Genomic DNA, 14,233 nt, shown 5'->3' on the forward strand with positions numbered 1-14,233 from the left:
ATACTGTAGGGGGCCGCTGCTGGGCTGCTTCTCCCGCCGCTGCCATGATTCCCCCCGCAGACTCTTTGCTCAAGTACGACACCCCGGTGCTGGTGAGCCGGAATACGGAGAAACGGAGCCCCAAGGTAAGGACGGCGGCTCAGGAGACAAAGGAGCCTCTAAGCTCCGATGGGGAAAGACATATTCCCGCATTGAGGGTCAGGAATCCCAAGGGACAGGGATTGCAGAGACTGGGAGTAAAAGGAATTGGGAAGTTGGGGAAGGACGGTGAGAGGATTGTATAGGAAGCCAGATGTTGGGTGTAAGCCAGATGTTGGGTGTGACCCCAGAGGGCAGATTTAGGATGGGGAAGAAGGTCACAGGGAGATGGATGGGGCTAACTCTTCTTCATAGTACCTGAGTCCAAGAATAGATGAGGTAGTGATTTCCCCATCACCAGAGGTGTGAAAGCACGTGCCTGAGCACCTGTGCCAGGAACACCTGTTCAAGCATTGAGTTGGGACTAAACTTTATGGCCTCCTTCAGCTCTGCGACATAATTTCTGCGGAGAAGACCGATCCAAAGTGGCTAGGAAGAGAGGAGGGCTGTGCAGAAGTCCTGGAGCATTCTAGAGGTGGAGGATGTGTAGAGCTGAGCTCCTGAACCATTTCCTGCCCTTACTTGTGCCTTCATCTCAGGCTCAGGCACTGAAAGTCAGCCCCCAGCAGCCTGGACCCTCAGGTCCAGTCCAACAGCCACCCAAGACCAAGCTCCTGGCAACTTCTTCTGTCCCAGATCCTACAAAGCAGGCAGAAGAAATCTTGAATGCCATCCTACCCCCGAGGTAAGAAAGTAGGAGCAGTGGCTGGGAGAATGCCTCCGCTTTTGCATCCTTAATTTTGGGAGTGTGGGAGGAGGCACTCTGCCTCTGTTCCTGGCTGGGGTTTCCTTCCAGTATCATAGAGCTCTTAGAACTTACCTATGGCTGGATCCTGGCGGGGCGGTGGGAGACCTCTTCTCAATCTACCATCATTTCCTGGATGCCCTCACCCAATCTCATGGCTTTAGATACCACCTATAGGCCAATGGCTCCCAAATGTGCAGAGGAGAGAAGAGAGCCCTGTCCTCTCCACTAAACTCCAGGCCATATAGTCTTCTACTTCCTCATTATCTTCATGAAGATATCTAATAGACATCTCAAACTCAATATATTTGAACAATCACAATTTCTTCCTCCCCCAGCCTGCTTATTCCCTGTCTTCTCCTTTTTACTAGGGACTCAAGCCCCCTTTTAGTCCTTTTGATCACTCTCACACCACGTGTCCTATCCTTTGTCACATTCTTTTCACTCTGCCTTCAAATTCTTTCCCAAATCCAACCACTTTTCACCACCTCTGCTTTCACCATCTTGCTTCTAGCCACTGGTGGCCACTTGCATGGCTGCAATGGCCTCCTATCTGAAATGCTGCTTCCACTCTGCACCTACAATCTATCCTCCATACAGCCCCTAAGTCATAAGTCAGATCATGCCAGTCTCTGGCAGAAACTCTTTCGTAGCTTCCCATCTCAGACTAAAATCAAAAGTTCTTACAGTGGCCTGGAAGATGTGACATAATCTGGTCTATGATACATCCCCGACCTTATCTCCTGTTATTCTGTTTCTTGTTCACTGTGCTGAATCCACAGGGGCCTCACTTGCTATTTCTGGAGTGCCTCATCACTCTCCCACCACAAGGGTCTGACAGCTGGTGTTTTCACTGCCAAAGATGCTCTTCCCTTGATATTCCCTTGGTTCCCTTCATTTCTTCACACAGGTATTGCTCTGGTATCATTTCTTCCAGGAGGCCTTCCTTGAGAATTCTCTGCAGAAGAGCAGCCTTCCCCAACATGATCTCCTTTCCTTGCTTTTTCTTCTGCAGCCACCTTGATCATGGACATGCCTTTTTCAACTATTTTTATGTAATAAGTTGACAGTACAGTTTGTAAGTCTATGAGGAAAAGGGAAACAGTCAAAGAGAGACTGTCATCTCCTCTGAGATAGAGGTCAAAGGACGGGGTAACTTGTCAGTTGATTCCCTCCCACCAATGACGCAAATCCTCTTTCCCATGGCAGTTCTGCCTTCAAACTTTCTCCCTGTGATTCCACAGCCTGGCCACCTCCGGCACAAGGTTCGTTATGGGGGCCCATGCAGGGACACACCTTCAAGAACATCCCCACCCCTGATACACACATCTGCCTCTTTCTGGCTTGCAGAAGGTTTATGATGTCCTGTTTTCCCACCCCATAACTGGTGGGTAATTCCTACTCTTCAGATCAAGCAACAACCTTAAATCGGTCTTCAACATGTTAGGAGGGTAAGATCTGGGCCAGTGGGGTATGATTTCACAGCGGCCCCTTGCCACAGTGGAAATTGCCCACCACCCACTCATTCCCAAGGTCCCTGTGGAGGCAGCATGGTGGGTGTGGCTTTGGAGCCTCACACCCCTAGATATGGAGGATTCTCAGGCAGGGGGCTCAAAGGGCCCTCTCTCCTCATGTGCTAGGAAGCCTTGAGTCAATGGGTTTTGCTCAGCCTCACTGTGTCTACCACAGGGAGTGGGCGGAAGACACGCAGCTATGGATCCAGCAGGTGTCCAGCACCCCCAGCACCAGGATGGATGTGGTGCACCTCCAGGAACAGTTAGACTTAAAGCTGCAGCAGCGGCAGGCCAGGGAAACAGGCATCTGCCCTGTCCGCAGGGAACTCTACTCACAGTGTTTTGGTGAGTGAGCCAGGTGAGGGGTGGGCACTACACACTCTACTGCTCCCTTCCCTTCACCTTCAGCACAGATCCAAGCCTGAGTACCCTGGAACTGGAGCCCACCTCATGCTGGAATCCCCTCTTCTCCCCCTGCCTGACCCACCCAGCAAGAGCTAAATGGCCCCTTCCCCTTCCCAGCCCAGCCTCTTCTACAACTCCTCCAGCTGCCAACCACTGTATTCTTGGCAACTTGAGTTCCTCACTCCTTAGCAGATGTTTGGAGTAAGACGAGAATTTCCATCTGTTTTTTTTTTTTTTCAAAGATTTCTATAATAAGCATGTGCTAATTTTTTAATCAGAAAGATTAATGTTCAGTATTTACATCCATTCATCACTTTTTGGCCCTTGGTCCAGAAAAATCTTGTAATTTGTTGTAAACCGACAGACACGAGAGATTTAAGATGCACCTCCTTGAGTGCTGGTGTCAAATGGCTGTCCCCAGCCCAGTCTCACTGGCCTTCATGGATGCTGATCTGCAAACCACCTCCAAACGCTCAGGCAGCTGCAGCGGCTAGCAGGCTTCCCTCTCTGTGTGTGATTATGGTTTGCCCTTCAGGTCAGCATTTATGGGGAGATAGGTGGGCAAGCTCTAGACCTGGGCTTTTCCAGCCCCAAACCAGTGCAGCCAAGGGGGCACACAGGATGTCCCAGCTGCTTGAAAACAGCCAATGGGCGGGACACAGTGGCTCATGCCTGTAGTCCCGGCACTTTGGGAGGCTGAGGCGGGTGGATCACCTGAGGTCAGGAGTTCGAGACCAACCTGGCCAACCTGGTGAAACCCCATCTCTACTAAAAATAAAAAAATTAGCTGGGAGTGGTGGCATGCACCTGTAACCTCAGCTACTTGAGAGGTTGAGGCAGGAGAATTGCTTGAACCCAGGAGGCAGAGGTTGCAGTGAGCCGAGATAACGCCATTGCACTCCAGCCTAGGAGATGGAGTGAGAACTTCTCTCAAAAAAACCAAAAAACAAAAACAGCCACCATCTTTAAACAGAAAAAGTCAGTTTTTTTCCTTTTTTGGGGGGGGACAGAATCTCGCCCCGTCACCCAGGCTGGAGTGCAGTGGTGCAATCTCGACTCACTGCAACCTCTGCCCCCAGGGTTCAAGCAATTCTCTTGCCTCAGCCTCCTGAGTAGCTGGAATTACAGGTGCCTGCCACCATGCCCGGTTAATTTTTGTATTTTTAGTAGAGACGGGGTTTCACCATGTTGGCCAGGATGGCCTTGATCTCTTTACCTCACGATCCACCCACTTCTGCCTCCCAAAGTGGTGGGATTTCAGGCATGAGCCACTGCGCCTAGCCAAAGTCAGTTTTTTTTTTTCTAATAGTAGCCAGTTTTTACCTAAGGCCAGAAGGGAGGGGGTCCGGGGCTGTAAACACACCAGAACGTCTTGTTCCCTCTGCCCTGGCTGACCCAGGCTAGCTGACTGTGCTACTCGCAAGTGCCGAGTTCAGAGGAGTGAACCTTGCATGGCAAGGTTCTTTGGGCCACTGAAGGGACCCTCCCTGAGGTCCTTCTCTGAGGTCTTGTACTTTGTCTCCAAGCGAGAACACTCTAATATCCTTCCCCAGAGGAAGGGTGTTTGCAATAGAAATAGCAAGTCCTCTCCCCTCACCCTGTCTGATCTCATGGTATGTGTGCATTGGAAGATGAGTTGATCCGGGAGGTCACCATCAACTGTGCGGAGAGGGGGCTGCTGCTGCTGCGCGTCCGGGACGAGATCCGCATGACCATCGCTGCCTACCAGACCTTGTATGAGAGCAGCGTGGCGTTTGGCATGAGGAAGGCACTGCAGGCCGAGCAGGGGAAGGCAGACATGGAGAGGAAAGTGAGTGGGGATTGCCAGGACCCTTAGGCCCCTGACTCTTCTGTAAACCTCAGGGCCATGTGCTTGTCATTCCAGCACTACAGGCTGGCCTCCTAAGGTGCTCTCCTGACATTCAAGACCCCTGGACCTGCATCACCTCAGTAAGGGACCCTTGGCTGAGTGTGATGGCCAGCCTGGTCTTGGGAGAGTTGTCTCTGCTGTGGACACTCCATGCCAGGCACTGACCTCCCACTGGGTGGCAGTACATACCCTGGCAATGCCTTGTGTCCCATGTCCCTTCCACCCAGGCTCTCACCCCTTTCCGTCCACCTGGCCACATCCCAGGATAACTGGGCATTCTGTCCTTAGATTGCAGAATTGGAGACAGAAAAGAGAGACCTGGAGAGGCAAGTGACCGAGCAGAAGGCAAAATGCGAAGCCACCGAGAAGCGGGAGAGTGAGAGGCGGCAGGTAGAGGAGAAGCAGCACAATGAGGAGATTCAGTTCCTAAAGCGGACAAATCAGCAGCTGAAGGTAATCAACGTGGGGATGGAGGTGCTCACTGCCCCGAGACCCAGCTCCAAAGGCCAGGCATTCGGTTCTTTTTCCACAGCTTTTACATGTTCACACGCACTGCCAAAGATTAAAGGAAGCTGACTTTGGTGGTGGGAGAGGGGAGGACTCCAGAGGGGGGTCTCTACTCTCAACTCCAAATCCCTGTGGTACCTCAGCCTGGCTCTCCAGTGGAGGATTTTTACCCCTGGAAAAAAGCTGCCCATCCTCCGGGGAGAGGTGGAGATGGCAAAAAGTGGAACTGCTTTCCCCTGGAAGCTGGTATGTTGGAGCCTTCCTGGAGGGCGCTGGGCTCCAGCTGGCTTGTGTGGTAGTGCTGCCCCACTGCTGTCTCCTCTGAGGCACTGTTTCGGGGCATAGCCAGGGAAGAAGTCAGAACCAGTGGGTAGCAGGGCCCTTTGAGAGGAAGAACCATTTCAAATCAGAAACCTTCCTCGGGAGTGTAGTCGGGGAACCCAGCTATAGGTGTTCTTCCTCAAAGCCCAATGCTAGCAGTGGATTTATTTATTTATTTATTTATTTTGAGGCAGATTCTTACTCTGTTGCCAGGCTGGAGTGCAGTGGTGTGATCTCCGCTCACTGCAACCTCTGCCTCCTGGGTTCAAGCGATTCTCCTGCCTCAGCTTCCCGAGTAGCTGGGATTACAGGCACATGCCACCACACCTAGCTAATTTTTGTATTTTTAGTAGAGACAGTGTTTCACCATGTTGGCCCGGATGGTCTTGAACTCCTGACCTCACGTGATTCACCTACCTAGGCCTCCCAAAGTACTGGAATTACAAGTGTGAGCCACTGCGCCTGGCCAGAAATGAACTCTTTTTTTTTTTGAAACGGAGTCTCGCTCTGTTGCCCAGGCTGGAGTGCAGTGGCACCATCTCAGTTTAGCGCAGCCTCTACCTCCTGGGCTCAGGTGACCCTCCACCTCAGCCTCCTGAGTAGCTGGGATTATAGGTACACGCCACCACGCCTGGCTAATTTAATATTTTTAATGGAGATAGGGTTTCACCATGTTGGCCAGGCTGGTCTCAAACTCCTGACCTCAAGTAATCCGTCTGCCTGGGCCTCCCAAAGTGCTGGAATTACAGGCATGAGCCATCGTGCCTGGCCGAAGTGAGCTATTTTTATTGGCTTAAAGCTGCATTGCATATAAAGTAGCTTTGCTGTCCCCAGGATATACCTTCCTAAAGATCTGTCCAGTATCATTTTATTGGCTGCCAGAGAAGCATAGTAAATAACTCCCAAGTGTCTTAAGTTTTACATAAAGAGGGACTGCTCTCAGCTGGGCACAGTGGCTCATGCTTGTAATCCCAGCACTTTGGGTGGCCAAGGCAGGTAGATCACCTGAGGTCAGGAGTTTGAGACCAGCCTGGCCAACATGGTGAAACCCCGTTTCTACTAAAAATACAAAAAGTAGCCAGGTGTGTTGGTGTGCACCTGTAATCCCAGCTACTCGGGAGGCTGAGGCAGGAGAATCACTTGAACCCGGGAGGCAGAGGTTGCAGTGAGCTGAGATAGTGCCATTGCACTCCAGCCTGGGTGACAAGAATGAAACTCCATTCCCCTCCCCACCCCCCCAAAAAAGAGGGACAGCTCTCTACTCACTTGGCAGCATTTCTCTAATAATTAGGTGTCAAGTTGTCTCAGTGGCTGCAAATTTGCTGTCTCCCAAACCTCTGGTCCCAGCAGAACTCCCAGGATCCTAGAGAGCCAAATGTTTAACTTTGCAGACATATTCTGGCCTGAAATCTGAGCCATGGAAAGCCATTACAAAAATGCATTCATTGTCCTTTTCAATGCTTTATATCATACCCGGAGCCATTACTGTGTGGAAGCCAGGACAGCTCTGGCTTCTCCTCATGTACTAAGACTGTATGCCAAGCCAGAGACTAGCTAATCTAGAAAATATGGATTTGGGGATGAAGGGAAAAAGAACCCTTGGAGTGACAGCATTTGGATTATTCTTCGCAGAGGCTTTTATTACCTCTCAGCTATTTGTATCAGGCTGCAAGTTTCAAGTATTAATGGAGTTTGTTTTTGTCTTTCAGGCCCAACTGGAAGGCATTATTGCACCAAAGAAGTGATAACTTCCACATGGGCCTACCCCATCATAAGCCCTTTGTAATAAAAAGCTAGTTTCCTGAGTGAACAAGCCATACCGTTCCCTAACCACCTAGGTATTTGTCAGAAGTCACACTATTGCTCCAATGTCATGAAACACGAAAGGTCTGCAAGCCAGCCTCCTGGCTGGGCAATGGAAGATGATGTGGTCCTGTTAGTCTCAGGGCGTGGCTTACTAGCCAGCCTTGGGATCTGCCGGCTCCGAGTCTAAGAAAGACACTGCTTTCTCATCATCATTCTATACCAGCACTTATTTCTTACCAGAGGAAGCTGCTGCTCTGCTCCTCAAACTTTTGGTTCGGAGTTCATCTTCTGCCTTTACCTGGGCTTCTGGCCTTATTTAATGTCTTTTTAAGCCCTACTCTAATGCATTTCTATTAACTCATTTTGGAGCTCTGGTTTTCTGCTGTACTGTATTACCCCCACTTGCCAGTCAACTGGACCCCTTCCTCCTCAGTTTCAGACTGCCTAGGTTAGTAAACGTTTGCCAGAAAGGAATACCAGTCACAGTGGCCTTTGTGAGCTGTCTGCAACGAGCTCTTCCTCCAGCACAGATTTGTTCACTTTATCCTGCAGAAAACCAACCCCTGACTCTGCACTCCCCTTAGTTATGTTGATTAACAACTGAAGAGGGAACCAAATCTCACGTGCAGGTCTAATGACTAATGATTGGACTATGGCCGCTAGCCAACTGCATTTTAGTATTTCTCTTCCACTTTCCTGGTTTTGTAGACCCAAATTGAATGGGTGACATAAATCTTTAGTTCAAGACAGGCCCGGGCGGGCTAGGATGGTAAGCTGGAGGACTTCCATCCTTCGGTCAGGCTGCACAAGTAACATTACCTAGAAGGCACTAACATTCTCAGGTTCCCGGAGAGGTGTGAGAAGGGACTCTCCTTAGCAGAGCTTCCACCTGCCATTCATCTTGGGTCCAGTGAGCTTCAAGGCTCACAAGGGAAGCATTATTGTCCCCTAGAAAACCTGTGTTCCCCAAGCTGTACACACCACATGCACTGTCATCTGGAATCTAAGGGGCAGCTTTTACCCTGATCCAGTATCCTGAGGAATTAAAGGCTCCACTCAAATGACCTGCCCGTGTTATTTCCATGGGAAAGAACTCTTCACAGGATCTGCTAGTTCCAGGATTCTACAACAGGAATGTAGTGCCCTAAGTGGGTTCACTTCACAGACTCAATGAGCAACAGAAGTTACTATAGTTTTCTTATTTTTTTTTGAGATTGAGTCTCACTCTGTCGCCCAGGCCGGAGTGCAATGGCTGATCTCAGCTCACTGAAACCTCCACCTCCCAGGTTCAAGCTATTCTCCTGCCTCAGCCTCCTGAGTAGCTGGGATTACAGGTGCCCATCACCATGCCCTGCTAATTTTTGTATTTTTAGTAGAGACGGGGTTTCACCATGTTGGTCAGGCTGGTTTCAAACTCCTGACCTCGTGATCTGCCCGCCTCAGCCTCCCAAAGTGCTGGGATCAGGGGCATGAGCCACCATGCTTCATATTTCAAAGCCCAGGCCACGCACACTAACGTGCTTGAAATCTGCGGTTCTGTATGCTTCTATTCCAAATTGTTCATTACCACTAAACAAGAAATACCACCCTTTCCACTTTGTAGACCTCATCCCCTATGTCTGTCAGACATTTACATGACAGGGTGACTGGATGAACCTCTTCGTTCATCTACAGTCTAGCTGAAGTACTAGACTTTCAGACTATCACTGAAATCCTTAAGGGTGAGGAGGCTTTATTTCCCTAGCGCTGGTGAAGAGCTTCAACTGTCCAACCTAAGAACAAATGCATTATGGCCTTAGAAATGCCAACGGGGCAGGAAGAAAATGAACACAATTTCTAATTGCATGTTTTTGTATAGTTTAATAAAAACCTTTTAAACGTTATTCTTTTATCTGAATTTTTTGTGTTTGTGTTTCTGTCCCTCCGAGCCATTGGTCTTCTTTTTGTTCCTGTTTCTGTTTTTCACGTTGTGTGTTTCATAGTAGCGCACACCAACTTTTTTCGGCCGTTGCTGCCGTTCTGCTCGCCTCCGCTGGAAAAAATGGCAAGAAAAGACGAAGGAAAAAAAAAACGATCAAACCATGAAAGTCATTCACAAAACAGGAGGCTGTGCTTCTCATCTCTGTTCTATTTCCTGCGCTATTTCCACAGCTACTGGAAGCGGTGCTAATGAGGGAGGGCTCCCCCATAGACCTAAGATTACTCTTCCATGTGACTTGTGAAACGCCAAGTTAAAAATCCGCATGTGGTCCAACCCTTATCCAGTGCGTGAACCCCTTCTGCAGCACTCCTGACAAGTCCCCTGCAGTAAGGCTAGGAGTGCTGCTGATACCTACTCCCCTCCCCAGAGGGCCCACTCCAGCTCTGAACAGCTCAGCTCTAAAGCTGTCCTCGAGACTGCCCAAACACATCTGCTCATCAGGTCATTTCCCTTGGGACTACAAACTGACTCCTCAGAGGATAATCCACCGCTGCGGAGATGTTGATTAGAAACTCCTCAGGGACCTTCATCCAGTGGGCCAGGCCCTGACCCTATTTATCTGACTTCAACTAGGTCACCGAGGACTGGGGTTCCTGGGATTCAGCTCTGGACCATTTGTTTCCGTGGGTCTTGACAACGGGACTTCTATTTACTCTAATTGGGTCATACTAAGACCTACAACACTTACTTCTTTTGATGTAAGCACTCTGGGAACTTTATTTGAATGTTCCTGTTCCTCTTCCCTTTGTGCCTTCCGCTTCTTTCCCTTTTTGGAAGGTGCTGGATACAAATGATACACAAACAGGAAATTTCTACTGAAAATTTGTCTATAAACCCAATGGTGGGAACAAGCTTGACATATCAGAAGGACACCCAATGTGGACACAGCGGGTGAGCAGCGTGGTGAGTAAAGCAGGCCAAGGGGAGGCCTCCAGGTCAGTGCCCTGAGCCACACACTCAGCGTGAAAGCTGATGCAAATGGAGGAAAGCATAAATGCAGGAAACATGCCCCCATCTTTGTCTGTGGACCCACCCTTGGATTCTAAGGTTAACAATGAACACTTTCTAAGAAGTTTCCTGAATTGACAATTTAATCCTAAAAGATGTGCAGAATGAAAAGCAGATAATTTGTATAACAGTATGTGAATTTAATCTGCCAGATAGGACATCTATGTGGATGACTATATGAGATAATTTGGAGACTGAACTTAGGTTTCTCAAAGCTCTAAAGATATATATTACATCTAAATGATTGAAATAATTTGTTTTCACCTGTATCATCTACATTTTCTTCTAGTGTTTTTCTTTGTTCTTCAGGTTTTGCAAATATCTTTTCACTCAGTCCCTTGGATATTCTGAAACAGAAAAGCAAAGTAATGTTCCTCTCACTCATCCAAATCACATGCTTACCTGGAGACCTGAGACCAACAGACCAAGGAACCCCACTCCTATCCATGTAGTTTATCTCCAATAGAAGAAGTCAACACCCCACATGCCCGTGTCTCCCTGGTGTTTCTAAAAGATTGGACAACCAAGCTTCTCATACTGAAGGTAGCTGAATTTTACAAAGTTTACAGCTCACTTTAAAAAAATGGATAACAAGGCCGGGCGCGGTGGCTCATGCCTGTAATCCCAGCACTTTAGGAGGCCAAGGCGGGTGGATCATGAGGTCAAGAGATCGAGACCATCCTGGTCAACATGGTGAAACCCTGTCTCTACTAAAAATACAAAAAATTAGCTTGGCACGGTGGCGCGTGCCTGTAATCCCAGCTACTCAGGAGGCTGAGGCAGGAGAATTGCCTGAACCCAGGAGGCGGAGGTTGCAGTGAGCCGAGATCGTGCCATTGCACTCCAGCCTGGGTAACAAGAGCGAAACTCCATCTCAAAAAAAAAAGAAAAAAATGGATAACAGCCAAGTGTGGTGGTGCATGATGGCAGTCCCAGCTACTTAGGAGGCTGAGACGAGAGGACTGCTTGAGCCCAGGAGCATGAGGCCAGTCTAGGCAACATAGTGAGACCCCATCTCAAAAAAACAAACAGACAAAAAACCCAACCAACCAACCCACCAACCAAATGGGAATAACTCCATGTAAAAATACAGCTCCAGTACTCAAGGCAAATTTACAGGAAAGGAACGAACAATCTGCAATTTGTGAGAAGATGAACGTATCACCTGACTGCCGAAAACTTTTTGGCTTTGGCTTTGTCTAAAAACTTCTGATATTTGGCAATCTTCTCATCCAGGGCTTTAATAACAGCTTTGCTGTCATTTCCCACATGCTCCTCCTCGGATTCCGAGGAAGACTCTTCCACAGCGTCTCTTTGTTGCTCCTGTTCCTCCACCTCTTCATCAGAAAAGCTGTCAAGCGCTTCCTCAAGATCTGACACCTCTACAGGAACCAGGTCATCCTCAGAAAACTGAGGCACCACGTTGATTTTACCAAAGTTCTGCCGAACCCGTGCGAGAATCTGCTGCATCTCTGTGTTAACATCGCAGTGACTGTTCTCTTCCGTTTCTTTCTTAATGACAGATTCTGACCCTTCACCTGCAGTTTTGGTGACTTCCTCTCTTGGATTATGCTGGGCTGCTTCTGGGACAACTTCCAAAGATGAGGAGGGTGGAAGCTATTAAGGGGTAGAAATAGGGGAGAGAAAGAGAATCAGAAAATGAAAACTGCAATTTCTGACTTGCTCTGAAATAGTCCTCTTCTCAGGACTGAGGGAAGGTATTGAAAACACCCAAATTTGAGGCATTTCATTAATCTATTTTTAAGCCAATGTACATTAAACCCAGAGACCAGTATTAGGACCAAAGGAATACATGTGTAGTTCCACAGGATGAGGCAACTAAGACTATTTAAATCATTAAAACCAACTAATGATTTACCATAGACAAGCAAGGCTCCCTAGACCTTCCGTAGGGGGCTGTTCATATAAGCACATGCAGAATCAGCACACACAACTATGTAAAAATGAAGGCCAGGGTGGATGTTAAGGATTAGAACAGTACTCAGAGAGGCATTTGAGGAGGTCCTCGGATTTAAGTGTGTCCTCCAAAATTTCTGTTGGAAATGGATATGGTTTGGCTGTGTCCCCACCCACATCTCATCTTGAATTGTAGCTCCCATAATCCCCATGTGTTGTGGGTGGGACCCGGTGGGAGGGTCATTCCCCTGCTGCTCTCATGATGAGTAAGTTTCACTAGATCTGATGGTTTTACGAAGGGCAGTTCCCTTGCACACATACTCTTGCCTGATGCCGTGTTAGATATGCCTTTGCTCCTCCACCTTCCGCTGTGATTGTGAACACTCCCCAACTGTGTGAACTGTGAGTCCATTAAACCTCTTTTTCTTTATAAACTACCCAGTCTCAGGTATTTCTTCATAGCAGGATGAAAATGGACCGATATAGACACTTAATCCCCAATGCAGCAACAGTGTTGGGAGGTGAGGCCTAGTAAGAGGGGATTAGATTGGGAGGGCTCTATCCCCATGACTGGACTAATGTGATCTCAAGAGTGGCTTAGTTATTTTAAGAGTGAGTCTGTTATGAAAGCAAGTTTGACCCTCTCTTGCTTGCTCTTGTCTTCCCACTTTCCACGATGGGATGACCCTTGTCAGATGCTGGTGCCCTGATACTGGACTTCTCAGCCTCTAGAACCATAAGTCAAAACAGTTTCTGTTCATTATAATTACCCAGTCTGCAGTATTCTTAGAGCAGCACAAAACAGACAAAGATAGGAGGCATCTTGAAGCAAGAGTATAAGGTAAGGAGGGGGCATTCTGTGAGTGATGAGAGTTCATAACGAGCACTAAGTCTGGGGACCCTGAAATGACTGGCCTGTTTTAGGTGACTGCAAAGATAAGTATGTGCCAAGCTTTCTGCCGGCATTTCACAGGTATAATATTTTATCCTTGCCACAGAAACTCACAGAATTTAAAGTGATTTTCAAAGGCAAGAGTGGCCGGGCAAATCACTAAATAAATACAGAACCATAAAATCCAGGAAACCACATACAAAATTGGAACATACATTTTTCTAGGAAGGGCAATTTTTGGCTTTCAGTTTCTGAAGGGGTTTCTCCCCTCAACCAAAAAAGGCAAAACAGAATCAGAGAGTAAGGCACACAATAGTGAAACTGCCTCCACAGGACTGACAAGGACCACCTGCTGAGTTCTGGACAGAAACACGATTATAATTAAGCACTAATCAGGGGGCACTCTGGCCTATTTCCTTGTTGCTGAAAGTCCTGAACACTAGGTACTGCCCATTTGCATCCCCACTGTCCCTACAGGCAGGATTTCTGACATTCAGGTCGTAAGACTCTGTAAGAATTGCTGTGCACCCCACTGTTCCTATAGACAAGGTATCTGACATTAGAACCATAAGGTTTTTGTTTAAAAATTGCTTCAAGTATTTTTTCAGATCCCTAATTCTAGCAACCAGTTTGAAGATCCCCAGAGAAACGGGATCTGCATGAGAACACAGCTTCCTCATCTCCCTGTCCCGTGACTTCACCCTACACTCTTCATCCAGTCAATGATTCTCACTCCAGCCCACTCCAAAACCCTTTAAAAACCCTAACCCCAAACTCCTCATGGAGATGGATTTCATGATTCCTCCCATTTCCTCCTTCGGTAACCCTATGATTAAACCTCTTTCTCTGCTGCAACCTGGTAGTGTCTCAGCATATTGACTTGCTGTGTGCATTGGGCAACAAATCTATTATGTTTACAATAGTTTTTAAGACTTGGCAGGGCGTGGTGACTCACGCCTGTAATCCCAGCACTTTGGGAGGCCGAGGTGGGTGGATCACCTGAGGTCAGGAGTTTAAGACCAGTCTGGCCAACATAGCGAAACCCCATCTCTACTAAAAATACAAAAAATTAGCCGGGCATGGTGGCATGTACCTGTAATCCCAGCTACTTGGGAGGCTAAGGCAGGAG

General features: G+C 48.1%; 2 protein-coding genes across 10 annotated transcripts in view; one reads left to right on the plus strand and one right to left on the minus strand.

Annotated features, from left to right (window-relative positions):
• Positions 1-9,189, plus strand: DNALI1 (dynein axonemal light intermediate chain 1). Of its 2 annotated transcripts, none has more exons than XM_078331257.1 (6): positions 1-125; positions 526-823; positions 2,573-2,742; positions 4,434-4,612; positions 4,961-5,125; positions 7,210-9,189. In XM_078331257.1, exons 2-6 carry the CDS (start codon positions 621-623, stop codon positions 7,243-7,245), a joined length of 753 nt encoding a protein of 250 aa, XP_078187383.1. In that variant the 5' UTR covers positions 1-125; positions 526-620; the 3' UTR covers positions 7,246-9,189. The 2 variants fall into 2 exon arrangements, with proteins under 2 accessions (XP_078187383.1, XP_008999162.1); XM_009000914.5 differs by having other exon boundaries at positions 678-823.
• GNL2 (G protein nucleolar 2) overlaps positions 9,140-14,233 on the minus strand; it is a 25,308-nt gene continuing 20,214 nt past the window's right edge. For all 8 annotated transcript variants that reach the window (XM_078331255.1, XM_017974566.4, XM_078331253.1 and 5 more), the window contains 4 exons: positions 11,461-11,912; positions 10,560-10,642; positions 9,976-10,067; positions 9,140-9,338 (listed from right to left, as the gene is read on the minus strand). In XM_078331255.1, coding sequence (XP_078187381.1) covers positions 9,195-9,338; positions 9,976-10,067; positions 10,560-10,642; positions 11,461-11,912 — 771 coding nt within the window. In that variant the 3' untranslated portion in view covers positions 9,140-9,194. The remainder of the gene's footprint in view (positions 9,339-9,975; positions 10,068-10,559; positions 10,643-11,460; positions 11,913-14,233) is intronic.

Source organism: Callithrix jacchus, chromosome 7 (assembly GCF_049354715.1).
Source record: "Callithrix jacchus isolate 240 chromosome 7, calJac240_pri, whole genome shotgun sequence".
NCBI classification, from domain to species: domain Eukaryota; kingdom Metazoa; phylum Chordata; class Mammalia; order Primates; family Cebidae; genus Callithrix; species Callithrix jacchus.

Bases quoted from the DNA above. Each gene is read 5' to 3' on its own strand.
- DNALI1 (XM_009000914.5), top strand. From the start codon at position 45: ATGATTCCCCCCGCAGACTCTTTGCTCAAGTACGACACCCCGGTGCTG. The intron at 824-2,572 runs GTAAGAAAGTAG...TGTCTACCACAG, and splicing joins AATGCCATCCTACCCCCGAG to GGAGTGGGCGGAAGACACGC. The intron at 5,126-7,209 runs GTAATCAACGTG...TTTGTCTTTCAG, and splicing joins GGACAAATCAGCAGCTGAAG to GCCCAACTGGAAGGCATTAT.